General features: G+C 40.5%; 1 protein-coding gene across 1 annotated transcript; it reads right to left on the minus strand.

Moving 5' to 3' along the window:
- Positions 1 to 10: 10 nt before the first annotated feature.
- Pon3 (paraoxonase 3) lies at positions 11 to 27,931 on the minus strand. The gene is made up of 9 exons (XM_028779155.1): positions 27,812 to 27,931; positions 26,228 to 26,298; positions 20,674 to 20,729; positions 14,739 to 14,904; positions 10,560 to 10,686; positions 7,091 to 7,291; positions 5,920 to 6,001; positions 5,571 to 5,699; positions 11 to 1,816 (listed from the first exon to the last, which is right to left on the minus strand). The coding sequence occupies exons 1-9, from the start codon at positions 27,883 to 27,885 to the stop codon at positions 1,658 to 1,660; spliced, it is 1,065 nt and encodes a 354-aa protein (XP_028634988.1). The 5' UTR covers positions 27,886 to 27,931; the 3' UTR covers positions 11 to 1,657.

Below are 27,931 nucleotides of genomic sequence, written 5' to 3' on the forward strand. Positions count from 1 at the left end.
GACCAGACAATCAGCATACATTATTCTCTTTATTGCCTGCCCAGTATGAAATCAATACTGGTATATGTTCTTTGCGAGTTAGAAAAAATGTGTACCCTTAATTGATTGGTACAAGTTTGTATTATTGTAACTCTACTTGATACAGTTTGCTGATATTAATATCCTACTTACAAATATTTGCACTAATGCCTAATGAATATAATTAAAATCTGTGTTCCATTATGACAATTTATTTGTGTCATCATCCTGTAAGTCATCCTTTATTCAAAGATTTCATTACAAACGCAGTGACCATTTCTCAAGTCTTTCCTGGAAGCTGCTGAAATGACTCTGTGGTTAAGAATGTGCACGGCTTTTGTAGGGGAGCTAAGTTCAATTCCCAGCTCCTGTGCTGAGCTGCACAGAACTACTTGTAACTCCAGCTGCACGGGATCTGATACCTTCCTCTGGACTCTGAAGGTACCGCCATACACAGTTAGCATATACAGACACAAAAATAAAAATAAAAACTGAATCCATCAAAAACCACATCTATGTCCTCTTTATTCAGAGATAGTCCTTTGTCCTGTCCCCCAAGTCTGGGACACATATTCTTTCCCCTTCTCCCTTGTCTCTTCCCCCTCTCTATTGTTCCTTGTTCCTTCTCCCTCTTCTATCTCCTGAATTTGTCCCTTCTCCATCCCTCTGGGGCAAATCTCTTTGTACTAAGAACTTGGTCTTGAGGTGTCTTGAGGTTCCCTACAGAAATGATGGTGGTAATCAGCCACAAATCACTGTTTATTATTTGTTTGCTTGTTGTTTTAACCAAGAAAGGAATGTCTTTGTTTATTGTCATCAAAATACGTTTAGATTTGTCCATTAGTACGTGCCATTTGGGCAAAATATTTTTTTTTCACTTTGGATTTATTGGTGCCAGTCAGCTAGAGGCTGCTTACTACATTTATTGAGTTGATTAGTAGAGAAAGCTTTACATGACTGAAGGTAACTGTCCCAGGACCCTATCCTACATTCAGAGCCATGATTAGTGACACCTTTAATGGAAATATCAGTACAAATAAAATCCTATTCAAAGAAATACAACAGCATAGCATGCACCAAGCTAGCTGATGTGTATGTCAAATTTCCAGAATCTTCTTCCCTGTATGGCAATATTTTGGGGCAAATCCATGTTCAAGTCAGGCTTTGGAGTTTAAAGATGAGAGTTATGGGTCAGGATACATGACTGGAAGATGGTGTCATACACAAGACAGAACAGAGTATAAGAATTGTAAATAGTTAGCCGTTAGCTTCTTTACTAGTATTTACTGCAGAAGCCTCAGACTATCACAGATGTAGGAAGTGATTTTGGTGACTTGTTAACAGTTAAGGAGGGGCACAAATTTAAGTGACTGGGAAACCTAAGTTGTCATAGCCTATACATCACAGCGTATACAGAACATTGGGCATATTCAACCAAGCAGAACACATGGGTTTCTGGTTGCCTTGCCATTAACTTGATTCTTGATTTCATGGATATGATAAGTTTCTATACTCCTTTAGTTTTCGCCACAAGAAAAGCAATACACACAGTCACTGGTAATTGTAAATAATTACAGTTCTACTTAGCATACAAATTACTATTTTACTTCTCTCAAATATAAAGATGTTTTAGGAATACCTAGAGTTCACAGTACAGAGCTTTGTGAAATATACTGCCTATGAGCATTTTCTTATGATACACAGCAGCCACGGTGCTGCCCTGAAGCACAGAGCCGTTGTTCAAATACAGTGTGCTCACCCTGGGGTTATCTGACAAAGAATCCTGGATGCGTAGTACCTGTCAAGAGAAGATCATTCATTAGTACGCTGTCCAGGAAAAGCTATCTAGAGATATTTTCCTTCCCACAAATTCTGGGACTAATGCATACTTTCAGAAACCAGTAAGCTAAAAAATCTGAATTACAACTGAGAGGTAGTAATACCCTAAGAGCATCTATACACTAAACTGGACTACATGTTACCATTAGTCATATTCCTTCATAGAGACCTACAGCAGTTTGATAATATAGGCATCCCTAGAGTAGAAACATGGGTCCCATAAACACTTGTCTAATTCCTGAGTTGCCAGTAGTTTCCATCTGTGAATGTGCCATTGACTGAACCCATAGCATGGAGAAAGAATTTCAGGACAAGATGACTAAAAGACACTCAGTCAGCTACCCTAACTTTGTAGTCAAGAGAGTGACCATCCTGACTGCTAGCTGACCCCATATCTGAGAGGCAGCTAAGAAACAGAAAGCACAGGAGTTTGGAGGCACCCCTGCCTATTCTGTTATTGATCCCTAGGATTAGCACACCCAGCTTTGCATAATCAGTAAACACATATGCTCTCAGGTTTCCAAGTAATCTGGATGAAGTTCACAGGGTGGGGGTGGGAGTGGGAGGACACAAAGATAGGAACCCAAGGAAAACAACCAATCACTGAAGCAACGGTTATCTTTATTGATCTCTTGCAACAGAATGAAACTTTGGATTTTTTTTCCCTTGAATTTTTGCTTTCCCTTTAAGCACCAACAACTTTGTTTTGAGTTTGATATATGAAAACCTTGAGGCTTGGGTTTCATGCAGAAAGTACAAGACTCTACTGAATGGAGAAGGGTCATTAATAGTGGTCAAGTAAGTCTTATCTGGAATAAACTTGTTAACACTTGAAAATCGAGAACCAGATCTTTAACAAGTTTTTAATTACTCCAGTGTGCTGGTTGGTTTTATGTCAAATATTAACACAAGCTAGAGTTATCTGAAAGGAAGGAACCTCAATTGAAAAAGAGAATTCCTCTATAAAATCTAGCTATAGGGAATTTTCTTAATTAATCATTGATGGGGGAGGTCCCAGATCATTGTGGGAGGTGCCATGCCTGGGCTGATAGTTCTAAGTTCAATGAGAAAGCAGACAGAGCAAGCTATGGTGAGCAAACCAGTAAACAGCACCCCTCTACGGGCTCTGCATCAACTCTTGCCTCCAGGTTCCTGCTCTGTCTGAGTTCCTGTCCTCACTCTCTTTGATGATGAACAGCAATATGGAAGTGTAAGCTGAATAAACCCTGTCCTCCCCAACTTATTTTCATCCTGCTGTTTCATCACAGCAATGCTAGCCCTAACCTTAAAAGCAGACTCTGTGCTGAGCTTCTATAGGGGAAGCTCTGTCTTAACTAGGAAGGCAGCAGAATGTATATCTGAATAAAGATGGGTAGCTGGCTAGCTGGGGTAATAATTCTTCTAATTCCAGGCATAGATTATGCTTCTGGAATTAAGAAAATATATGTATATTATTTATTAGATTATATTATTTATATAAATGTATATAAATGTATATAAACACTATATATAAATATATAAAATGTATATATATACACATATATATATTACATCTTGTATATTTTAAATTTTGACTTATTATGAAAAGAATCTAAGGATTAAGTGAGAATAGGTTGACTAAATAAATCTCAAAGTCCAAGGGATTGTTCTATGTCCACTTGAGAGCTTCCATGTTATAAAAGCCAGATGTTCGCTGCAGGATTTTTATTCACTGGATGAACATTGTAGCTCTTATTTAAATTCCTGCAAGATAGATCTAGGATTTCTATAGTACATACAATAAGAGCTGTATCCATCCAAAGGCATTTAATCAGGTTGTCTTACATCTTAAAAAAAATGGTTTAAAAGAGATATCTATTACTTTCATATTTGATGTACTTTTATTTATTTTATATAAATGTAGATGTAAAAAAACTAATAATGAAACTACATAAATATATGTCAGGCTTTAGATAACTATATAATAGCAAAAGTTGGTCTACTGTATTGAAACTTATTATTATGTGTTATTTCATTTTTTGAGAATTTCATACATAAATACTGTATTTACATCATTTCTACCCTTAGTCTATGCAACCCAACTCTTCCCATCTCCCTCAGTCCCTGTCAAATCCATGGTCTCTTCTTGAATTATTAGTTATACACCCACTCATACCCTGCTGAGTCTGTTTGGTGCTGATGCCCATGTGTTTAGGGCTGACCACTTGGGGCTGGATAACCTATAAGAAGGCTTTTACCTGGAAAAATGGATTCTTCTTTTCTCAGTAGCCACTAGTTGACTTTAGCTCTTCATCTAGGGGGGGGACTCTGTGACATTTTCTCCATCCTTGCTGGCATATCAACTGCTGTTGTCATTATGGGAATCTTACTTGTAATGTCTTCTAGAGACTACTGGGAAACTGCACCCATAAAATGTCAACAATATGCAACAATATGCTTCCCTGAAATATTTCTCGGTGGTCTTTTAAAGATAGATTTCATGACTGATGCATCAATTGCAAAGAAAAAGAATTAAAAAACAGCCGCACCCTTCAGAAAGAAGTGATCCAGCCTCCGTGAGTGAACAGGCTAAGATTTGAATCTCAGTTTCTCAACTTGCCAAACAGGTCACACGGTTCTGCAAACCACACCTTCTATTCTAACCCAGGACGTGCCATGCCGCTGCACATCAATCTTAACCCTCTTCATCTAACTAGGCTGTGTTGTCCTATACCGCTTACCATCCAGACTTCCATTTAAAGTCTGTCCTTGTGTCCCCTAAGAATGGAAGCCTTGCATGGATTTTCTAATGTTTGTTTAAAGTTTTATTTCATAGTTTATAATTTTTACTAAGCATGTGTGTTTTCATGAGCCCAGGGGCATACAGTACAGGCACACACATGACACATCACTTGTGTGGTCAGAGGAAAACTTTTAGCAGTTGGTTCTCTCCTTTCATGGTGAGACCCAGGATCAAACTCAGGTTATAAGGCTTATGTGGCAAGTGTTTTACTGTCTAACTAGCCAATGTATGTTTACTTTCTGATATAGTCCAAGTATTAAAACAATATCCAGCAAAATGTAATCGTGACTAGTAAGTCTTTCCAAATATCTGTGAAAGAATTTGTCGATGCAGCCAAGTTCAATGAAAATTTCTAAATTGTCACTATTATTTATTAAACTTAATGAAATATTTAATGCAGTGTCTTATGTAATTGGTTTGAATGTTACAGATAATTCAATGGTTTTTACTTTAGAAGATATACTTTAAAATAAAACAATCCTTAGTACTATCATCTATTTGAATTTTAGAACAAAAATCCACTTGCTTCAGAGACTACAGTCATTTAAGTGAATGAAGATAGTTCTCTACATTTCTCCCTCTCTGCCTCCCATGTAGGAGCTTCTAAGAACTTGCTTTCTAGCTGGAAATACAGTAGGACAAATCTACATCAATATGAATTATCAAGGTCATTTTTCCTCATTACTCTCAATAGCACAAAAAGCCCCTGTGAAGTTAGAACCTGCGGTCGGGCAATGATATTCAATTGGCCCCTCGTGACTTCAAAAATGTAGGAGCCTTATCTCTCTAAACTGTCAATATATTTTTACATAAAGATTTTGTTTGGTTTTGAAATATAAATGTGACCCACATGAATCCTCTTAACATCACCTCAGTGATATTTTTACTCATGTAGATTTCCATGTTAGTCCAAGGAGATATTGATACTTACTTCTGATCCTGGGGGATCCTCCGGGTTATAGATCAAGAGCTTCATGGGGTTAGGATGGCATCCTGCCAAAATATCTCCCGTGGCTGGATCAACATTCAAGTTATCCACTAAGGTGCCCAGCTGAATTACCTTCAACAAATATGAAGTAGTAAGGACATTGTCTCATTGCTCTTTTCTGCCCTCACTGCCTCTGGCTAGCTCTTCCCGACACTGGACACTAGTATTTCTAGGGGCTTTGTGATTGGCCCCTAAAAGTGTAAATAGATGTACATTCTTAGAAGCATCCCTGGGTCAACTGTGAGATTAATGTATGGGACCTTGCTGTGTGGGTTGGCTGGGGTACTCTTACCTTCACTGGAGTTAAATCCCAATTACCATGTTTTTTCATTATGTGAATGTTCTTAGCTGTTACATCAGCTACATAGACATACCTGTAAAGTAATACTTACGCTTAAACACATAGTGATGAAGTGTGACACTGTGTCTTATATAAAAACTCACGCTAGCTTGAAGAACCACTGTGGTGCCTTTCTACAATACTACAAAAGTAGAAAACAGAGTGGCATTTTTAATATTATTGAAGAGTTTTATAGGCTTTTGATATGAAATGTGATGTGAGGCTACCATTGCAGATGACATTCAAGCTTAATGTCACTGCTGAGGAGAATGAGGAAAGACCATCCGTCCAAGGTTAGAGTTCACACTACCAAATTTAGTTCTTGGGAAAACAATGGGGTGGCCAGGAAGCTCAATCACACTCATGTTTTAAAACACAAAGAATGCTAAGAGGCAATTTCTTTTCTGTAGTTTTTGTTTTGTTGTTTTTTGTTTGTTTGTTTTCTTTTTTGAGAATGGTCCCACTGTAGCTTTGGCTGTCCTGGAACTGACTATATGGCCTCAAAAATCACAGATATCCTCCTGCTTCTGCCTCCTAAGTTCTGGCATTAAAGACATGTACCATGACATCCAGCCAAAATGTGTGTTCTACAAAGATCACCTCTATTTATGATCTCAAATCTAAATGTTGTCATTCAAAGTATATCTCTGTTCCAAAAGCTTTTACTTCTTAATCATTTGCCAAGGATGTTTGCTTTCAAAATTTCATGCTTTCTTAAAAACAGTCATGGAATAATCCTAAGTCTGACAGCTCTGCCATCACGTATCTAAGGCGAGCGTCTCTCTCTGATAAGACCTTTCAGTTAGCCTGACCTTATTCATGTGGTTAAATAACTTTAGGGCTCATAAAGTGCAGAGATATTGAATACTCATCCTGCTTTCAGATAGAATGTTGGAAAGGAGTATATTTAGTTATTTGGAACAAGGGCCATATTTTTGGGTCTTTCTCTTTCTACTGGAGGAGGCTTGAAATTCCAGAAAACAAAGGCCTTTTAGGATCACAAATGTAGTATAAATTGTGGACACACATGAGCCCTCCACTCACATACTGACAACTTGAACCTAAGGGATCTTCTAAGGCAAGGATCTCTTCAAAGTATCAAGGGCAGAAAAAAAAATCATACTTTTGGTCTAGTGAGACTGTGATTCCATTGGCAGAACTAAATCCTTGGGCCACTACTTTGACCTCTTTTGGGCTGTAGAAAAGAACAGAAGTCCAGTGAGGGTCCAAGATCATTTCCAGAAGAACCAAGAAATAACTGGTAAAGTAGCGATCTCTTGTAGCATAGAACTGCTCTGGCCCAAGAACGACAATGTCATTTACACTAGAAAGAAAAAGAGTGAGAAACCAATTAGGTATTTGAATATCTTGATTATTGACAAAGCTACTAATATCTACCTAGATCAACATGTTCATCCATTTTAAATGGTAGAGTTGAATTAAGACGAATTAACTAATCCCATAAAATGTTCAGATTTTACTTCCATGTATTTTCTTTTGTCTATTTGTGATTTTAAGTAAAAAATGAATATGTTTATTAACAAACTCTAGATTTGTAGATGTCAATGATAATTTTCTGTGACACATATAGTACCTTACTTTTTCCTTTAGAATTAGGCTTAATTGTAAAAGCTAATCTCTGTCATATGACTTGTTTGGAACAAAATAAGATGTGGCTTTCTTTGCTTGTGTGTATTCATGTGCATATTCATATATGTGTTTGGGGAGAGCAGGTCAGAGATCATGTTCAGGTGTAGTTCCTCAAGTCCCATCTACCTTGATTCTTGAGGTTTCTTGCTGGTCTGCAACTTCTCATGTAGGCTAGGCTGGTTGACCCATAAGCCTCAAGGATTTACCTGTCTCTGTCTCCCCTCACTCAGATTACAAGCATGTGTTACCATGCCTAGCCATTTTTCTGTACTTGAGTTATAAAGATCAAACTTGAGTCCTTATGCTTGTAATAAAAGAACTTTACTAACTGAGCTATCTCTCCTGGCCTTGTGTGTGATTTCTTAATGAAAGAGCTGGAGAACCAATGAGTGATCCATTGTATTTTCATAACAATCATATTTTCTGAGAGTCTATTGCTCTGTCCTCCTAGGATCCTAAGTGAGGACAATAGAACACTAGGCCATATACACCATATACAGCTTGAGTGAGGAAATCAAATAGAACCGTATAACTTCGAGGCCTAGGCATTCCTTCCTGTCATTATCTCTTAACCAAGTCTACCTTGGCATTTACATTTTCTTTTTTCTCTCTTTTAAGAAAGCTTTGATTTTGTAACACAACCAGTGTCATGAATGCATGTCCATTTTAGAAAGGAAAGTATTAAAATGTGACTTGAAATTTAAAAAGAAAGACAAAAGATTTTTATTTATTATTTGTGTGTTTGTGTGTTTGTGCATGCATACCAGTGTCCATGTGTGTGTGCATGTGCACGTTCATAAGCTCTCCAGTACATCTGCAAAAGTGAGTGTGCAGAGGTCAGAGGACAGCTTGCAAGAATCTGTTCTCTTCCTTCTACCATGTACGTCCCAGAGATTAAACACAGGTTGTCAGGCTTGCTGGCAAGCATCTATACCTACTAGGACATCTCATGAACCCAAAAGGTTTTCTGCTGTTTGTTTTGTTCTGTTTTAAACAAATAAAATTTTAGGAAAGGGAACTTTGAATATATCTGAAAACATTTTGCAATTTCGTGAAGTTTCCCCTGTTGCTAGCCTATCCCTCCTTCACGACTTGGCCTGAGTACCCTTTCTGCCAAAAGACCTTGAGTGACATCATAAATTACATTCAAGTCCTTGCCTGGCACCCTGCATTAAGTTGCCTCGCAGTTTCCTCCTGTGAGACTCTGTTTTGCCCTTTATACTTGTCGCTCAATGTGTGTGTTATAGCCCTTCTCAAACTCCTTCTTAGATCCTCACAGCCTCACAGGGCTCTTTCCACTGTCAAGAAGGAGCAAATTCAATCAGGTTCCCACAGGTGTCAGTTTTCAAAAAGTCACAGCTATGACCTCTTGCATCCCACTGCAGACTTGTCGCTGTCAAAGCACAGGATATCACTGAGTTTGACTTGCACATGCACAAGTGGACAGGACAAGAGTGAGAAGGTACTCCTCGAGGTACCTTTAATTAAGGAGAAAGGAGGTCGAAGGATAAACTCTTCTGTCTTTCTTATCTTGGTCAGATCATTGTGAAACAAGGCTTATGTTTCCTCTACGAGGTCATCTCCTGATTTCAAGTGGTGTCAACTGCCCTTAGTAATGGGTGACTTGACAAGGAATCTCTATATCTTCCTAATGTATGTTTCCTGGGTTTGTCATAACAAACTACCATCAACTGTAGGGATTAAACAACAAAAGTTATTCTAAAACAATTCAACTTAGTAAGCATATGGAATTGGGGAGTTAGAAGAGCCACGTTCCCACTGAAGTTTCTGTGGAAAGCTCTGTTCATGGCTTTTCCACAATCAGGTGACACTCCCTGACCTATAGATCTCTCACTCCAGGATTGGGAGAGTGTCCATCAGTGTGTGCCATTCTTCTGTATTCATCTGCCTTCTTACTGGATTATGGATATGTCTTAGTGCAGTAAGGCTTCATCTTTAACTGGGAACTTCTAAGCAAGGTCACATTCTGAGGTATGTGTGGAAAAAGTTCAAACATATGTTTTAATATAAAATTTTAGAAAAGTGAAATTTGGATGACTTGGAAAATATTTTCCATTCCCTAGAAATCCTGTGAGGTTCGGATCCACTGTGGCCTCGGAACCTAGTGACATGCTTACTTCATAGAAGAGAAAAAAATATCTCTTACTGTTTAAGCCCCGAAATTGACTATCTACTAAATAATATTAATTTTTAAATTCAATAAGAATGATGTTGACCATTGTAAATTAAGAGTTTGGCTTTGGTGGACCTGGGCTTATGTGATGATCACGTCAACCACAAACTGATACAGGCAACTAACCTGGCCCACAACTTCTATGAGACTCAGTTTACATATGCTTGCAACTAAATGCTATGTGAAAATTAAGTTAAATAAACTATTTTGACATAGCACTTGGCACACAATCAACACACTTAACATAATTTTTATAAGTTCCCACAGGTTGTTTTTATTTATTTATATATATATATATATATATATATATATATATATATATATATATATTATCTAATTCTTCTTTAAAGAATTGGGTATAAAGAAATAAACCATCTGGAGGTTGATTATAATACCCAGTGTACCGGTAAGACTCAGAGAACACAACCTACCTCGACGATTGGCAGAGGGAGTAGGTGTTTAAAGAGAGCACAGTATTGAGTTGCTGTGGCAAAGAGGTTGGAATAGAAGCTGGGGATCTAATTGAGCACCTTTATAGGATTAAAGGGCTTTCAAAGAGTTGGAAAATATAGAGACATTCAATACTGAACACAGCCATTTCTACTGAGGTGCTGGGCAGTCCCACCACGGAGGCTTTAAAGAATTGCTTGCGAAACAAAAGCTGAGAAATGCCTGCTGAACCAAAGAAAGTAAGGCGCACAGCAGAGGTGCAGAAGAAATGAAAGTACTCATGGCTTTAACTCCATACCTCTTGAAAAGTTCGTGTTTGATAGTTTTCAGGTGGATGAGAGAGCGCTGTTGGTCTTCAAACTTAAATATCTCCACAGTGGAGTCCATGTGGGGGTGATTCACAACATAAAGATACACAGTGTGGTCTAAATGTAAGGGGGGAAAGTTATAATTTCCAAGAATGTTAAGCTTCTTACAACAGTTATTAGATGTCTTTAAAAACCTGATCATCTCCCAAGACTTTGGTTTTTGTCTTGAGATGGAGTCTTGCTCTGTTCCCAGGATTATCGTGAACTTCAAGGCTCCCACTCGTGAGTTGTTGGGACTACATAGGCAGGTACTACTGTGAAACAGTTGCTTTTATGGACCTTGCCTGTCTATCAGGTAGGTCCTTAACACCAATGCTAGATGCTTCTGTTTTTGAAGAAATTGACATTTCAATAGGGGGGTAACACAGTAATTTTATCAACACAGCAATTTTACCAAGCAATGGTGCAAAGCGTGAATGTTTTTGTAATGGTCTCTGCAGCCTCACTAAGATACCCTCTCTAAAGAGAAGAGACGGAACTTCAGTGGTAGGCAAACATATATCATTTCTCCGGATGGCTTGTCAGTGAGCAAATAATCTCTGCTGAGAAATTTTGGGATGTGTCACAAAGGTCTACATTTCAACAAAGGTTCAAGAAACCTCAGGGCATGCGACTGCTTTAAAATAAGCTCTTTCCCAGCTGGACAACGAACTTCTAACGCAAGTCAAATACCTCAGCTGAATGACATTTACTGAACTCAGTGGACTTGTAAAGTAAACATGCCAAGAAAAGCAAGCCAGCTAATCCTGGGCATAGACAACCTCAAGAATGTTCCGAGAGACCTCTTTTCACTCTGGAATGTGAACTGCTGTGAAGAGCATTGAGGGTGGTGGCCTTTACTGACTTATCAGAAGGTGTAGGTCTGAGGTTTTGAAGGACTGGTCTGGTCTTGTCGTCTCACCATGAAATTTGTTCTGTATCTGTTGTTCCTGTTCACTTCCTCCGTGTAATTACCAAACAAGTAACAGAGCAGGTCTGAGGCCAGGCATACAAAATTTAGACTCAGGGCCCCTGATTATCTTAAGCTGTTCCATGCAGATCAGGTGGAAGTGCGCCCGACAGGTGCATCTTTCCTTTGGCCTGATCTTGCTGCAACAGAATGTGGGGTGGATTTTAGGTCCTTTATAGACACTTTGTGGAAAGCAGTAGGGTAGGTATCCACTCTGCCCTGAATTAACCCAGTCTTAGGTCTCCACTGGCTCTTCCTTCCATAGTAGAAAAAGATGCTTTATGAAGATCATTTTTGTTCTATGCCTCACTCTATCCAGACAGTTCTCCATGTGACATTTTGGTCTGGTGAATTTATTCTTTAAGGAATAAATAAATAAAATAGGCTGTCAATCACAGTGCATTAAATATCTGGAAGCCTAAGTACATGGTTGGCAGTTAATCCATAAGCCCATCCTATCTTAGAATATTCAGCTCCTGATATCCCTAACTCAAATGTCCTATACCGTGAAATAGCCTAGGTTAATCTGATTACTCTATTACCTCAGCTCTCATTGGAATGCGTTAGCCAGAGCAGTGTCAGGCAAAGAAGGTGTGGCTGTAGGGGATTAAGTACAATGTGCTTCCCTAGGTTTACCGAACAAGAGATGCAGGATAAATGAAACCACCTGGCTTCTAACTCTGACGCAGCCATTTATTCACTCAGGAAAGTCAACCCTGTATCACATTTCTCTCAACTCCAGCTTCTGCATCTTATTAAATGGAGTATTAATGTAAGCTATCCGATGCTGCAGCATCCATATTCACTTGCTCACCGAATACCTGTTTGGTCAGTTCCTATTCTGTCTCAGTCACTGTTCTGACTCTCAGTTCCCAGTAATGAATGTGTTGCATACATTTTTATGGTGAATATTTTTAGAGAAGAAAACAGGAATAAAAACTGGTAGGTAGAAACAAAGAACATTGGGCAGGGAGATACCCTCTTTAGCTATACAATGACATCCCTATGTTCAATAGATTCACAAGTATATTACATTTAAATTAGTTTGGAATTATGGGCTATAAACAAGCAAAATGTACCAGAGCTTGCTATTTTCAGAGTGGATAGTAAAAGATTTGTTTCTGGGGTAGTTTCTTGAGATCTGAGTTACATGCCATTAAATTGAGTCTTACAAAATGTAAAATTTATTGCATTTTGGTATATTTATAAAGCTGTGTAGTAATAACCACTACCTAGTTCCAGAATATTTGCATCAGCTCCCATATAAATCCCCCATCGTTTAGCTGTTTCTTTCCATTTGTCCTTCTTCCCAGTCTCTGCCCAGTGACTGGATTACTCCGTGTGGCGTAACATGAGTGTCATAGCGCACTACCACAGCTCATTCTTTCTACTGACAAATGGTGCTCTATTGTACAAATTATGTCCCATGTCATCAGTTAACAGGCCTATGAGTACTGGGAGAAAGGTTGATATGAACATTCATGTAGGAGTATTTCTGTAGAAGTGTTGCCAGGTCTGCTGATCACACACCGGAGGGCAAAGCCGCTGCATCGCACGATGACACCATACTTCGAACTGTCACCAGCAAAGGAGCCCAATCACTCCACTTCTCCACATCTTTGCTTACATTTGTTATTACTTCTCTCTCTCTCTCCCTCCCTCTCTCTCACTCCCTCTCTCTCTCTCTCTCTCTCTCTCTCTTGCACACGTGTGTGTGTGTGTGTGTGTGTGTGTGTGTATGCCCACATTCACATTAGTAGGTATGAAGTTTAGAGCGAGACACTTCATGTCTTCCTCTATTACTCTCTGCTTCAGTGCCTTGAGACAATGTTTCTCACTGACCTGGAAACTCAGTGATTTTTGCTTTTTATTTTTTATTTATTGTTATTATTTTAGCTTAACTGGCTGGTTGGTGAACTCTGATGATACACTTGTCTCCACTCTCAATATTGGAGTTTCAGGAATAAACAGCCATACTTGACTTTTTAGGTGGGTGCTGAGGATTCAAACTAGCGTCTATGCTTGAAGACCAATGGGTAGGCACTGTTAACCCATTGCCCTGTACCTAGCCTTGTGCCCCTTTTATTATTCTCATCCTATGTATATGAAGAAGTGACTTATTTTGACTTCATTTGCATTTCACAAATGGCTAAGATTGTCAAATATCTCTTAACATCTTAGTTGGCATTTGTATACTTTCATTGGAGAAATGTCTATTCAGATACCTGTCTACATTTAAATATGTTGATTTGTCTTTTGGATGTTGAGGTGCATGCTAGATAATTTAGTGTCAACTTGCCACAAGCTAGAATCATTGGAAAGGAGGGAATCTAAACTGAGAAAATACTTTCATATGACCTAACTGTTGGACATTTTCTTAAGTAGTAACTGATGGAGGAGAGTCCACCCCATTGTGGATAGTGTCATACATGGGCTCGTGGTCCTAGGTTCTGTAAGAAAGGCTGAGCAAGCAATAATGGGTAAGCTCGTAAGTAGCACTCCTCCATAGCCTTTGCATTAGTTCCTGCCCTGCTTGAGTTCCTATTCTGACCTATTTTATTAATTGGAAAATAATCCCTTTCTTCCCCAACTTGCTTGAATCATGGTGTCTTTTCACAGTAATAGAGCAGCAATTAAGACAAGTTATTACACGTTATGTCACAAATGTTACAAGTTGTTACAAGTTCTATATACCCTGGAGAAGCTCTGAATCAGACATTCAGATATTATTTTCCAGATATATTCTGACATTCTTTGAGCAATTTTCCACTTTCTTGGCAGTATTTTGGTACAAAATTGGGGTTTCACTTTCTATGATTCCAATTTATCTTTTTTCCCTTCTGGTATGATTTTTCCTGTTATATTATTATTTTCAAAGGGTCTTCACTTTATATGGTTGATTTCTTATTTAACCAGGTTATGGGAGTCAAATAAGAAGAAAAGTGGATAACAGGAAACCACTGGACCTCAGTTTAGCTTTCCTTCTTTAGAGCAATGTTTAAAAATGTTTCTTGTGAACATTAAAACTTTTGCAAATATTCCCTACATTTCTTTGGTGGAATAGCCCCTGCCCGATACCTTTAGCATGAATGCTGAGCTGTGGGAATCTATGACGTCTTCTCCTTCCAATTTCCCCTACTCTTAGTCATTTGGGTTGTACCTTTGTCGACGAAAGTGCTGATCCCATGGGGATTCAGTGACTCCTGGTCAAACACACCACTGATTTCCAGTGCTTGTGCCTTTGGGTTTTGCTCATTCAGATCCATCAGGAAGATTCTTCCTGGTTTGTCCGGTGCAAAGCTTGGCATGCCTGGATATTTTAATCCCTATAGAAACAGAGAATCAGTGTACACACATATGCATATTTAAACACTATTTTCATATGGAAGCCAAAATCTCAAAGCCATACAGAAATATTCCTGGTTCTGTATTTCATTTTGAATTGGTGGATTGTTCACTCTGTCAGGTATAGCCATTATCTGATCTAGGGGAGGAACATGGTCAGCAATGTCATTCTTTGGTTGTGAATACAGGAAAAGCCACGTTTGAGAAAAGGAAGCATTTTTAACTTAGAAAGAATTAAGCCACAGATTAATGCCAGGGACCAAGCTGTGTTGCTATCTTAAGAGTTCTTTGGTCTGCCTAGGCCTTGGGGTGCTCTTCTGTAAAATGAAGCAACTGAAACTTAAGATGGCTAAGATTCTTTCCAATCTTGATATCTGATAGTTTCCATTTCCAAAGAGGAGTGTGTGGTTTAATTAATTCTACTGATCTTATCCCTCCACTAGTTATATTATGTAGACATAGATAGTGTCATCTACAAGTCAGCACAGGTGTCAGCATGATAAAGGTTTCTGACTTACTTTGTTCCTATAAAAAATGTCTGAAAATTCTAACTTGAACCTTTACTCCAAGGAGTACAAAAAGTTCATTCTAATACTTTAGACCGTGTCCCTTTCTACCCATAGGACCAAGTGTTTATCAATCAACAATAGCCATCCACAATGTACTGACCCTTTAACACACCCTAGTTCTCTGTATCAAACCTTGAGGTGGCTTTATTTTATCCGAGAACTAAGCAGTTATTATGCTCAGACCTTTTCCCCGTCACTCTGATTTAACTCAATATAGACTAGCTTTCTTTTATCTCTAAGACTGACCTACACTTTCTCCTTTCTACTCTACTGTCTCCCCCGTTCTCTTTCTGTTCTTACCCTTGTAAATACAAACACTTACTGGACCTTCTGTTGCCCCTCACTTTGGGGTGGTTAATTATCTCTGCACATCCCTGTCCACATCTCCATGTTTTTTTTGACATGGTTAATTCATTCTTGTTTTATGTATATGAGCATTTCAGTGCATGTACGCATGTATTCCACATGTGTTCTACATGCCAGGGCCTGATGTCCTTGGAGATCAGAAGAAGGTGTGGGATATCATGAAACAAAAGCTTCATATAGATGTGGGGTGCTGTGCTGGTGCTGAACACTGTACCAGGTACTCTGTCAAAGCCTTAAGTGATACTGACTGCTAAGGCATCTCTTTAGCCTCCTTGAAATCTTCCTCCTGTAAACCTTTTACCTCAGTGCTGTTGGAAGGAGGTCTCTGAGGCCATGAGAGGAGTCCCAGGCATTCTTTAGCTTCCTTCCTTCACCACACCTGAAGGAAGGATGGGCAGGGCATGACACTCAGACTCTGTTTTAGGTCCAGATTCTGTTCTCATTAAGTAAAGAGCCTCTCTGAAGAAGCCACAATGCTTCTCTCTTTGCCCTTTCTTTGCCTGGTCAAGCTCTTAAGGAGGAGATCCTTCCTCTATCCTCTCTACACACAGTCCCTCCTGTCTCCATCCCCATCCGCCCCCAGTCCACAGAGACAACTGGAGTTTATGGAGGGGAGCGTTTTCTTTAATTTTTCTTTAAGGGTATGGCCCTTGGTAGGTCAATCAAGCTCCACTGGGTAATCCCACATCAGTGAGTATATAGACAGCACAAACTGAACTCTGTGCTATTAAAAACAGGGGAGAGGTGGGAAGTTGAGAAGGGTGGAGATATGAGGATCAATTTGGGGAGAATTGGGGAGAAGAGTTGGAGTGAATATGATGCAAATAAATCTGTATGAAATTATCAACATATTGTAGTAAAGACTTTATAAGGAGACATCATCACATAAGCTATGATGACTATGAAGGAAAGAGGGAGTTCTAAAATCACCTTGAGGAATTCTTAGTATGTCCCTTCATCATCTGGAAGTCACCATGGAAGTTTCTTATTCACTGCCATAGACACTTCATTCTGTCTTCCACACATGTATCCTAAATGTGTTTCATCTCATAAAGTCCACATGTCATTCTGCATAACTCTGAAAGATCCTTTGCCTCCTTCCTCTTTGGAAACATCATGGCAGTTGATGTAAATTGCCTCTGACTCCTTTCTGTAAATGACTCTTCAGTTCTTCTCTTCTCCCTCTTTTCTTGAGGATGAGACACCATTCTACTGTTCTGCTAAGTCTGTCACCTCATTTCCTGATCCATTTGCCATATGATACTAACCTCCATCTTGCTTTATTCCTTATTTTTCATTAATAACTTCTTCTGGGACCTGCAATTTTGTTCGTTTCTCATTCCTCAAAACAATCATTTTTCTTACTTTAAATATGTATCTATATTTTTGTTTCACCTGAAATTTCTCAGAGATATCACCCAACCTTTTTACCTTATTTACATGGACTCTCCTTTCTCTGGGATTCACATTGTACCTCTAGTATTTTGAGGAAACACAATCTCCACAGAACATGGTAACAGTCTCAAAGTGTCTTCCTTGATAGCCCTTTCTCTATCAACAGTTGTGTGGGCACTGAACTCTATAGTGTGCTGCCTTCACTTATGTCAGAAAGTCGGAAGTAGAGGTCTGAGATAGAATTTCTGTCTCTCTTTCTGCCTCTTGGATTTTTCTTTCATCTGTCCTTAGACCCCTTTCCTCTCTGTGCTCTTTCCTATAGCTTTCAATCATAAAGCTTCAGTTATTTCATGGCCCCCAGTGATCCTCACATACCCATGTTTACTCAGAACTTCTTTCCTCATTTCCTCCTACGGTCAGCTTAGGAGAATAGACAAGTAGACTTGTCAAAAACCAGTCAAACACATCTATCCGATCCTCTGATCCTCCCTCTGGTGGATATTTACTCTTCTCAGTTAAGGGTGTCGCTGTTCCATTGGGCCATAAAATTCAATCTCCAGTTTCTCTGTCTACAGCTAATTTGTCAGTAAGGTGTTTGGATCAAAGAACAGCAGTACTAAAGGAGGAAATGTTAGGAACATCAAGGCATTTGTCTGAATCATTCATTGTCCAGTCCTTCTGCCATTCCATAAATAAAAATAGAAAGGGGTCTCTCTCTCTCTCTCTCTCTCTCTCTCTCTCTCTCTCTCTCTCTCTCTCTCTGCTGTGTGTGTGTGTGTGTGTGTGTGTGTGAAGGCAGCTTATCTCTACAAGTACCGTGGCATCAAGGAAACAGATGAGGACACTGTCATCAAACAAAGAAACCAGAAGTAATAAACAGGCAAGATTTGACAGAATCAAGAGTAAGGCATTGGATTAAGAGGGCCAAGGAAATACTTCTGGAAGAAAAGTTAGGTTTCTCTTCCTGACATTCTGTTGGATTACAATTGGTGACTGCAATCTTATTGGATACCAGTGACATCGTGCAAATCTATCCATTCTACTCATCACTGGAAGCAGTGACAGTCACTTTGAGGCACAGGCTTCTGATTTTCCCCTATATATTGCAGGTATGTGTGGAAATTCATGAACCCCTCTACAGTCAGTCCTTACTCATCCTCAGATTTCATATGTTCAGTACTAGGCTGGGTGCCTGGAGTGTTAATGAATACTCCAAGTCCCCAACTCAAGGAACTTAAAGTTGAATGAGTTGCACCAAGAACATATCAGGATAGGGTGGTACCTAGAATAGATAGCCCATCCATATCCAACAATAGAACCAGGGAAGGCTTGTGGAGGAATCTGAGCACCTTCACAGGGAGGCTTCTCTAAGAACTAGAAGTTAAACTGCCGCTCTCGGTCTTAGCGCCATCTTCCTTGAGACTCCTGCGCCATGAGAGCGAAGTGGCGGAAGAAGAGAATGCGCAGGCTGAAGCGCAAGAGAAGAAAGATGAGGCAGAGGTCCAAGTAGAACCCCAGCTTGTGCACCCACGAAGCCCGCGGGAGCAGAAGTGAGGGATGCCGAAGGCTCGGGACACCGGGGACGAGCTGTTGGGACTGTATGCTGCTGTCGGTACTAAGTGTCTGTAGACCTGGAATGTCAACCTCGTCGAGATCACCTAGGAAAATGACTGCCTTTCTTACAACTAAAACCAGTCCCGCTGGCCCTCTGCCCCGGACCTCTGGCATTCTGGACTAGTTCTGTTCTCTTGTGGCCAAGTGTAACTCGTGTACAATAAACCCTCTTGCTGTCAGCTGAAAAAAAAAAAAAAAAAAAAGACAAAGTGTGAGAATGCGAGTAATCTTGACATGCAAGAAGCATGTCAAGTCTCAAGGTTAGGCGGGGAAATACCCTCTTTGTCACTTTACAAATGCTAAGAATATCTATCTGCCTTGTATCTCTTTCTGAATCTGCAGCTTCTGAACATTGTCGAGAGTGGCAGTAAGGTCATAAGAGAGGCCAAGGAGAATAAGATAATGAATGCCGGAAGACTAGAAACAGAGCAAAGAGCATGGTCCTAAGTTCCAAGCAGGAGTTGCCAGTTTACACAATGTCTTCTTTTTGTTTAGCAATGACTTGGAATCTCTGCTGCCAGGGGGAAGCATAGAGCAGGAGCAACAAATGCTTCCTAACAGCAATGACATCTCCTAACTCTACAGAATAATCACGTTTGCAGGTCTCTTTGGCACAGCCCAGAAAATCAAACTTGACAATAGAAAATTGGGGTAAAGGAAAAAGAGACTTTTCCAGACACTTTTGTTTTATCTTTGAGTTTGAAGGAAAAGTAAAGAAAGACAATCCTGCCTCTCGCTATTTAAAATTCAACTGAGATCTCTGTACTATACTTTGCATACTTAAGAACCTACACATTCAAATCATGGTACCTATAGGATGTCTTTCTTTGCACCAAACATATTTAGACTTCAGATTCATGTAAGTTAGTGGTATGGAAAAAATGGAATATTTCACATGCAATTCTATCAACAACAACACATTTCAGACTGAAAGTGTGGTAAATCCACTTTTTAAAAATCTTAGACCCCAAGCTCTGGACTCACTGAGCTGGTAGGGTTCCTGATATGCACACATCTCTGGCTTCAATCTTTAACAGATTCCACAAAAACGAAACCAGCAGATCTCAGACCCTATTCCAATGTGCTATTGGCTTGACAGGTACATGGAAACCTTCAACATGTGATAAATACATTATTCTTTCCCTTTCCTTCTTTCTTTCTCTCTCTCTCTCTTTCTCTTTCTTTCTTTCTTTCTCTCTTTCTTTCTTTCTTTCTTTCTTTCTTTCTTTCTTTCTTTCTTTCTTTCTTATTTTTTTTTGTGGTTCCCAAGCATAAAGTCTTGGTCATTTAAAACTTGTCAAGGTGGTGGTATAGAGAACACAATAAAGTTTCTTCTCCACTCATGGAAATACACTGAAAGGATGGTTGAGAGCCCAACTATTGATTTTTAAACTCATTAACATTTACAGAGCTGCCCAGATAAGCAGGCATGGCAAGAATCCTGGCGACTGAGAAGATGACTACCACACACCGAGGTACCCCCCAATAGGCCAGCTGAGAAGCAACAAGGCAGATCTGGAGATCAGCCTGAGATCCAAATGGACATCAATACACATTTATGGAGAGAGACCCTAACCGAGCATGCGGCTGACCACAGGAAGCTGCTCACATGAGGCAGCTAGAGTTAGGCATGCCTGTGGTGCTCTAATTAGGCCTCCAGATTGCAGTTTGGCTTTTGTAGTTGACTGGTCTACCCAGAGGTGGGATGAACATGTAGGTCCCCATCTGGCATCTCGAGCTGGAAACTTTAATGCACTGTCCACACAGCTATTGATGTGAGCATCAGAGTGGTTGCCAAATACTCACAGTGGAGATAAAAGCCAGCCCGCTAGGAAGTATATCAATATCTTCAGAGCCATTCTCTGCAAAACACAAAACAGAAAATAATCACAAAGATGCATATGTGGAGCCGCCAAAGAAGTTCAATAGCCCAAACTTTTGAGTTCTTTTGGAAAATGCACTGACTGTTTCAACAATTTACTTGGGAAATTATGATAACGTTCAGAAATCCCACAGGCATAGCTAATCTTAGAATACTTACATCTGACTCTAAAGGCATTAAATTCTTCCTTAAAAATCCATTTTTTAGGAGAAAAGGGCAAAGCAAACTATCCTATAAAAATAAAATCATACCCTAGTTTTATTCTTTAAATGACAACTTGCTGGGCATATACTAAGAAAAACTCTGTTATTCTTCACAGAAAGATTGTTCCTCACTTACTGAATGGAACTATTTAGTCAACTCTGAGATGCTTCCCCAGAAGCCTCTCTGCCAAGTGTTCTTCATTCTACAACCTGTCAGACCTAAGCATGTACAATCACACTGAGAAGTTATTGAATAGGCACTCAGTAGGTGACAGTCATGCTTGGAACAGGCTGTGGAGAATAGTTAGTTTAATTAGAAAGAGTTGAGTCAGATCACCTCCTCCTTAAGAGTCTTGAGTATTTTTCTGTGCAAAGAAGTATTCAATGAGTAAGCATGGATGGGCCAGAGGACAGTATCTAGTAGCGAGAAATCCTGGTAAGACATGGGAGTGAAGCTGACTCTGGAGGTGATAATTATCTAATATGGCTAACTAAACATCAGAGCCACCTCACTGGGCAATGTGATCTTTCACACTCTTCCACAGTGAGGCAAGGTCTGAATTCTCTTCCCTAAAGCCTGAAGGAACGTTGACCTTGTCTTGACAAATGAAGTGGGGTAAATACGATGCCATGTGACTTCAGAGGCTAAATCTCACAGCCATAGCTGCCCTGGCAGTCTCTCCCTCCATCTCTTCTTCCTTGTGTTCTTTCTTCCCTCCTCTTTCTCCTCTCTTTTCTCTCTCTTCCTCCTCCACTCTCTCAAGGATGTGCCCTGAAGTAAAATACAGAAGTCTGGTTATTCAAAGCTACAAAGTGAGGGATGGGGAGAAAAGCCAGGGGATCCCAAGTGGCTTATTACCAACCTGTGAGTCATCTTTGCTAGTGCAAACAGAACAATTGGACTTTCTTCACTAAGCCCTGCTAATATTGTAAGAAAAACTAACTAGAATTTTCTTGTTTGTTGTGAGACAAGGTCTCCCTAGGTATCCCAAAAGGACCTTGAACTCATGATCCTCCTGCCTCAGCCTCCTAGAATTACAGGTGTGTGTCACTATGTCCTAATTTATTGTTCAATGTCACTAAATGAGGGGATGTCTCTTACACAGCCACAGTAATTGGAACACATGGGAAATGGTTACCTGGGGGAAATGGATTACTAGTTTGTCACTAGGCAACTGGGAGAGAATATGGGTGGATATGGAAAAGAAACTCAAGACAAAGCCAAAGTAAAAGTAAATTTGAACCAATAGAATGGCGAGCAAGAGGTGCTGAAGATCATAAATCAGAGAGGAACTAATCCTCAACTAGTAATGTGAAAACTAAATCAACCAGAACTTCTGATCCCTAAGCATTCTGGTCCATCAAGAGTTACCTATCTATGGTGCCCAGATGGCTGGAAAAACTTGATGCTATTTCCATATGGAGTGAAATACACACTGGGAAAACCCACACATGGAATAAAGTCATTCGGCATTGCAGGTTTGTTACTTCTTTGGTATTTCTCCCACCTCTCTGATTACCCCTTCTTGGTTTCCTGTTGCCTTTATCTCCCAGTCTGCTCTGAAGATAGAACAAGGTCTGTCTGCCCTTCCTTTGTTTCTCAAGGCACAGCAAGCAACAGCCCTGACCTGTGCTTTCAGTTGCCACCCACCTGCTCTCGATTCTCTGATCTGCATCAAGTCCTTCTTGCAAGATCAGATTCCTACAATTATCCAGTGCTGAACACACAGCCAGGTTTGTCACGTTCAACGGGCTCCAAGAAGATCTGGACATTTCCTTCCTTTGTCTTTTCCATCTTTCAGTGACAATGAATGGCACGTCTCTCCTCAGGTTCCCAGAGTAGGAAACCTGGAGCTATCTTTACCACCTCCCTTTTCTTTCGTCCCCTGAACCTTCACTTATTTGTCTTATATATTCTTCCAGGTTTCTACAATAGGTTCTTTACAGGCCAGCTTCTTCCATAGCCCATTGTCTGTGCCGACATCTTTCTAAAGTGTTAAGCTGACCCTAAGGTCTGCTAGAGCTAGCTGTACAAATCCTTGGTAGAGTTCCAAATCCATCCACATTTTGGCCCAGGCTCAGTTCCGTTTGATCCTGCCCTCCTGGTGCTTCCTTGAGTAGTTATCCTGCTAGAGTTATTCATTTGTACACACACACACACACAGACACACACACACACACACACACACACACGTCTTCCTCTCTTTCCTGGTTTAACCTTTCCTTTCACCATCCTCATCCCTAATGGGCTACTGGGCATGGGGCCACAGCTTCAGCTTGTCAAAGCTTTCGTGGGTTTTGCATTCACCTTTCTATGCAAATATTGTTGCCTGTGGGTAACTCCAGCATGACATTTTTCACAGTGCTCTGTGTCTTGCTTATTAATTGGCTATTAGCCTGAAAGCTTCCTGGAAACAAGGTCTGGTTTATTTCCATGTTGTATCTGTGTATTGCTCACAATACCTGGCTTTTCAATGTAGACAATTATGATGCAAGCTGTTTAACTTAACAAGTGAGCATGTTAGCAATGTGAACTTTGTCTTCTTTTAGAATTAAATGACATGATTATAATATCTGAGTACAGATGTCCGGTTTATAGTGACTTGAATAGGAGATTTCACCTTTCCGGTGACAAGAAAATGAAACACATTCAGGAGAAACATTACCCTTGATTCTGACTTCCGATTTTCACAGTTCTCATTAGAGTTTGAGCCATATCTCCAGGGACTGCACCCAGTCATGAGGGAAAATAATGTACTTTCTACAGAGATGCTCTGAGCAGCCCGCCTAGGAATGTTTCCATGATAACATCGCCCTATCCTAACAGGTAATGATCAGGGGTCCTGTGGTTTTTATTGCCCCCTACTACCACACCCCTGCACCAGAGCACATGGGGACTGATGCTTTGCTCTCCAAGGTATAAAAGCACCATCAACTGGACTGACATAATTTCCACCCTCCCGTACCCTTCACTCCATGGAATCTAAAGGACAAGTCCCAGGCATCTCAACAGCAGGGAAAGCAGTGGGAGTAAGAGGTCCAGAGCCCTGCTTTCTGAGTTCTCCCTCCTCTCCACCCTGCCAGTCTGCACACAGCTATAATCAAAACTCTCAGGTACATCTCTCTTGAAGAATCCAACCAATCAATCCTACCAGGTCTTGCCATCACTTCAATAATTTCATCCTTTCTTTAATCATTCCTTATAAATACCTCAAGACAATGCCACTCCAGAAACGTACTATATGCAATTTTATTATTATCGTTTCATACCTTGGGAGAAAGTTTCTGACTGTCAGCTGAGTAGATAAATGCAATTCACTATGAAACAGCAGCGCATCTTAGAGACTGGAAGTCACTGGAAGAAGAAAAAGCTGGAAGGCACCAAATGCAACACTGCAAATTTAACCCTGACTGAAGAAACCCCGAATTCAGCAAGCTCTCATGTAGCTTTGCGTAGATGCCAAGAGATGCCACATAACTTCCTTGTTAAGACAATTCTCAATCCCCATAGGCTTGGGGAAAAGGCAAAGTTAGTACAAAAGGAGGGAAGCAAGTGGCATTTCTGAAGGAAGAATGATTTTATCTTCCAGTCCTTCCTGTAAGAAATCTGTGGAGCACATTTACAATCTCAGCACTTGGGATCACGAGGCCGGAGGATTGCCAGGAGTTGAGGTCCAGCCATGGCTACGTAACAAGACTGTATATGAGTAAAATCAAAGGAAGAGAAGATGAGGAGGAGGGAGGGAGGAGGGGGAAGTGAAAATAATCACACAAAGAGTTCCCCCCCACACAATGAATTAATGTCAAAAGTTTGGTTTCAGCTGGGGCTGGTAGCCTAGGTCTGTAATCCCAGCAACTTCCAGGACCCAGGCAGGAAGATAACAAGTTCAGGACATGACTGAGTTCAAGGCTTCCTTTCAAGGCTAGCCTGGGCAAGTTAACAAAAGCATGAGTTGAAAAAAAAAGCTAGAGTTATAGCTTAGGCGTAGGGTGCTTGCCTTAAATATACATGAGGCCCTGGGTGTGAGCACCAGTAAAACACACACACACACACACACACACACACACACACACACATGGCTAAATATGGGAGGGGAGCACAGAAAAAAGAAAGAAAACTAAAACAAAGGGACAACTTTTCTGCTTTTTTTTTTTGTAAAAAAGTACATATAACAAGAAAAAGAAAACACAAATTCACATCACAAAATAAGCTGTCTTATCTCATAGCCATAAATAAAGTCTTTGACCCTGGGGAGTTTATAATCTGATAATGAAAGAGAACATCAACGTCAGGTCAGAAATAAACTATGTGGTAGGCGTGGAATTGAGCCCGGTTTCAGCATGCTGAGAGTGAGGAGGAGAGAAGAATCTGTGGTCGACTGCAGTACTCAACCATGGGGGAGAAATGTCCTAGTGGGGATGAGAAAGACGGAGGAGCACATTCCCACTCCTCTGACAGTGAACAGACTGGCTAGATTGTCATTTTATTTTCTGGTAGTAAAACTGGAGGCTTGCAGTCTAAGGAAACACTACTTCAGGACCAAGTAGATGTGGTCTGTGGGCACAGAGGAGACTGCTGCCCACCTGCCTCCTGTGGGAGCAGGAGGGACAAAGGGGAAACCAATGGTCCTGGGGGGGTGGGGTGTTAACAGAGCGTCCAGAAGATGATGCGCCACACTGTAGTGAAGGCTGTAAGGGCCAGCTGTGGGGAGAGAACCCACAGAAGGAGTGTCAGGGGTATCAGGCTGAGGCCAGTTATGTCTGAATCTAAATAATCAAAACTGGCCTGGGAGAGGAGGGCCTCCGGTTTTTGAGGCTGGAGGTCTGGCTGCAGAGTTGAGATTACTAATTTTGAAAGAGAACCAGGTGGGCTGAAAGTTTGACTATATCTCAGAAGTGCTTTCCAGAAAATGGTGAAGGAGAGGATACATGAGTCCTTGAGCAAGAGGAGGAGTAGGAGGGGGAAGGGAGAGAGAGAGAGAGAGAGAGAGAGAGAGAGAGAGAGAGAGAGAGAGAGAGGGAGGGAGGAGGGAAGAAATAAGTGAAATTCATCAGATGATGGAGAAATGCCCTTCAGGAGACAGGCTGAGAAAAGCCATCTAGATGATGGTCTGTGGAAACTCCATGGAGTCTAAACATGGGGAGTCTCTGAAAGAAGTCCTGTGTGTGTGGAAGCCACACCAAGAAGTAATACAGAATTAAATAATTTGGTAAACTCAGGGAAATGATGACCAAGAAATTCTGCTGCTTCCTCTTGGTCCTGCCATATACTTACCGAGTCCCTCAATCAGGTGGCAGGTCTGCGGTTCTGTGGACTTTATTTCTCGAGATGTGCTAACTTTATCTCTGTAGAAGATAAAAATCAATATGAAGAAACTGACATGGGGGGGTCATCCCAATTAAATGTCTGAACAGACATGGAGGTCTTTCAGTCACTTTCTTGTTGTGAGAATCATGGTGCTTCTTTTCATGGATGCCATATGCAGGCAATGCCTCTGGTTTATAGTTATATAAGATGTCTTACTGTAGGCACAGTGCCTACAGAAGCTAACTTCACAGTTATTACTGAAAGAATACAGCAGAATTCTATATGAAATATAAGACCCTACTTAATGATAGGCAGACCCGAACAATATTCTTCATTTAAAGGAGCAAAACAGCTTTACATCATATTCTTAAATATTACCTATTATGAAACTGTACTTAACTCCTTTCATATTTTCTTGGTTTTGGGTTTTTTTTTTTACTTCCTTCCTCCAGTAGGGAGAAAAAAAATGCAAACTTCTTTGAGATCTCCAAAAAGCTGAACTGTTACCTGAACTTGGTTCTTTGCAACTAAACTAAGCTAATGCTGACTTACCTTAGTAATGTCTACTTTATGGACCTGACACTATTAAAGGCATTAGTCAAAAATAATTTTCAGCACAGTACTCTTATTTTTGCAGTGAAAGAGTCTTCTAAATACTAGGTAGAATTTAAAATATTAATTGAACTATATTCAAGAAGACTGAAGTTAGATGTATCTTTCAATCACTTAGAAAAATTACTGTTTAGGGTTACTACTGTAGCTCTAGGGAGTGTGTGTGTCCCATCCTTAAATTTACTACTTGACGATTCTGCCATTTGTTGTTTGGGGAGCAAGCGAGACAATGAGCACTCCCAAGCTGGGCTCGAAAGTGTTGCCAACAGACATCACGTATCTGAACAGATTGCAGCAGCAAACCTCTGAGACTAGTCTCTCCTTAGAGAAAGAATAAAAACAACTCGATGACAAGCAAAGACCTTAGCCCCACGTAGCAATAAGGAATAGATGTATATATAAAGTTTTTTCAGATCAAACTGAGAGTTTGCTTGGGACAGTAATTCCGGGATAGCTGTCCCTGCCGGATCTTCTACTTCAAAATGCCAACCACTCTCCAAAGCCAGTTCCTGACCGCGGGGACTCAGCTCTCTTCCCTGTTTCCTGGCTCATCGTCCAATGTGGCACAGGTTCTGTAAGGGCAGCACTTTCAGTGTCTGAGTCAGCTGTAAACACCCAGCTGCTAGTCGGATCCCCTCCCCCAAGTCCAACACTTTCAAAAGACTTCAGTATTTCACAAAGGCAATGTATCATGTAGCGGAAGACCTGGAAAAGGTACCCAATCTTCAGAAATCAAATGTGGGCTTTCCTACCCTGGCAGCCTAAGAAAGGCAAGCAGTTGTCCCCTTTCCTAAGAGTGAGTCTCAAGAAGTTCACTAAGGACTGAAGTCCCAAAACTTCTCCTTTCCACCGGCTAGGAAGTTGGAAGCAGGTCGGTTGTCCCTCACAGACTGGAAAGGAAAGAGAGCTGAAGACATCTCCATGGAGATATCCACTCACCTAAAATTCAGAAGCCTTTCCCCTATTAAGGCCAAGCTGACCCCCAGCAAGGTCAGCGCCACTAGCTTCCCCATGGTGTCTGGGTGCCTTGCAGCAAAAAGCGGAGACTGGAGCTACTCC

The sequence above is a fragment of the Grammomys surdaster genome, unplaced genomic scaffold (genome assembly GCF_004785775.1).
Source record: "Grammomys surdaster isolate TR1022 unplaced genomic scaffold, NIH_TR_1.0 345, whole genome shotgun sequence".
NCBI classification, from domain to species: domain Eukaryota; kingdom Metazoa; phylum Chordata; class Mammalia; order Rodentia; family Muridae; genus Grammomys; species Grammomys surdaster.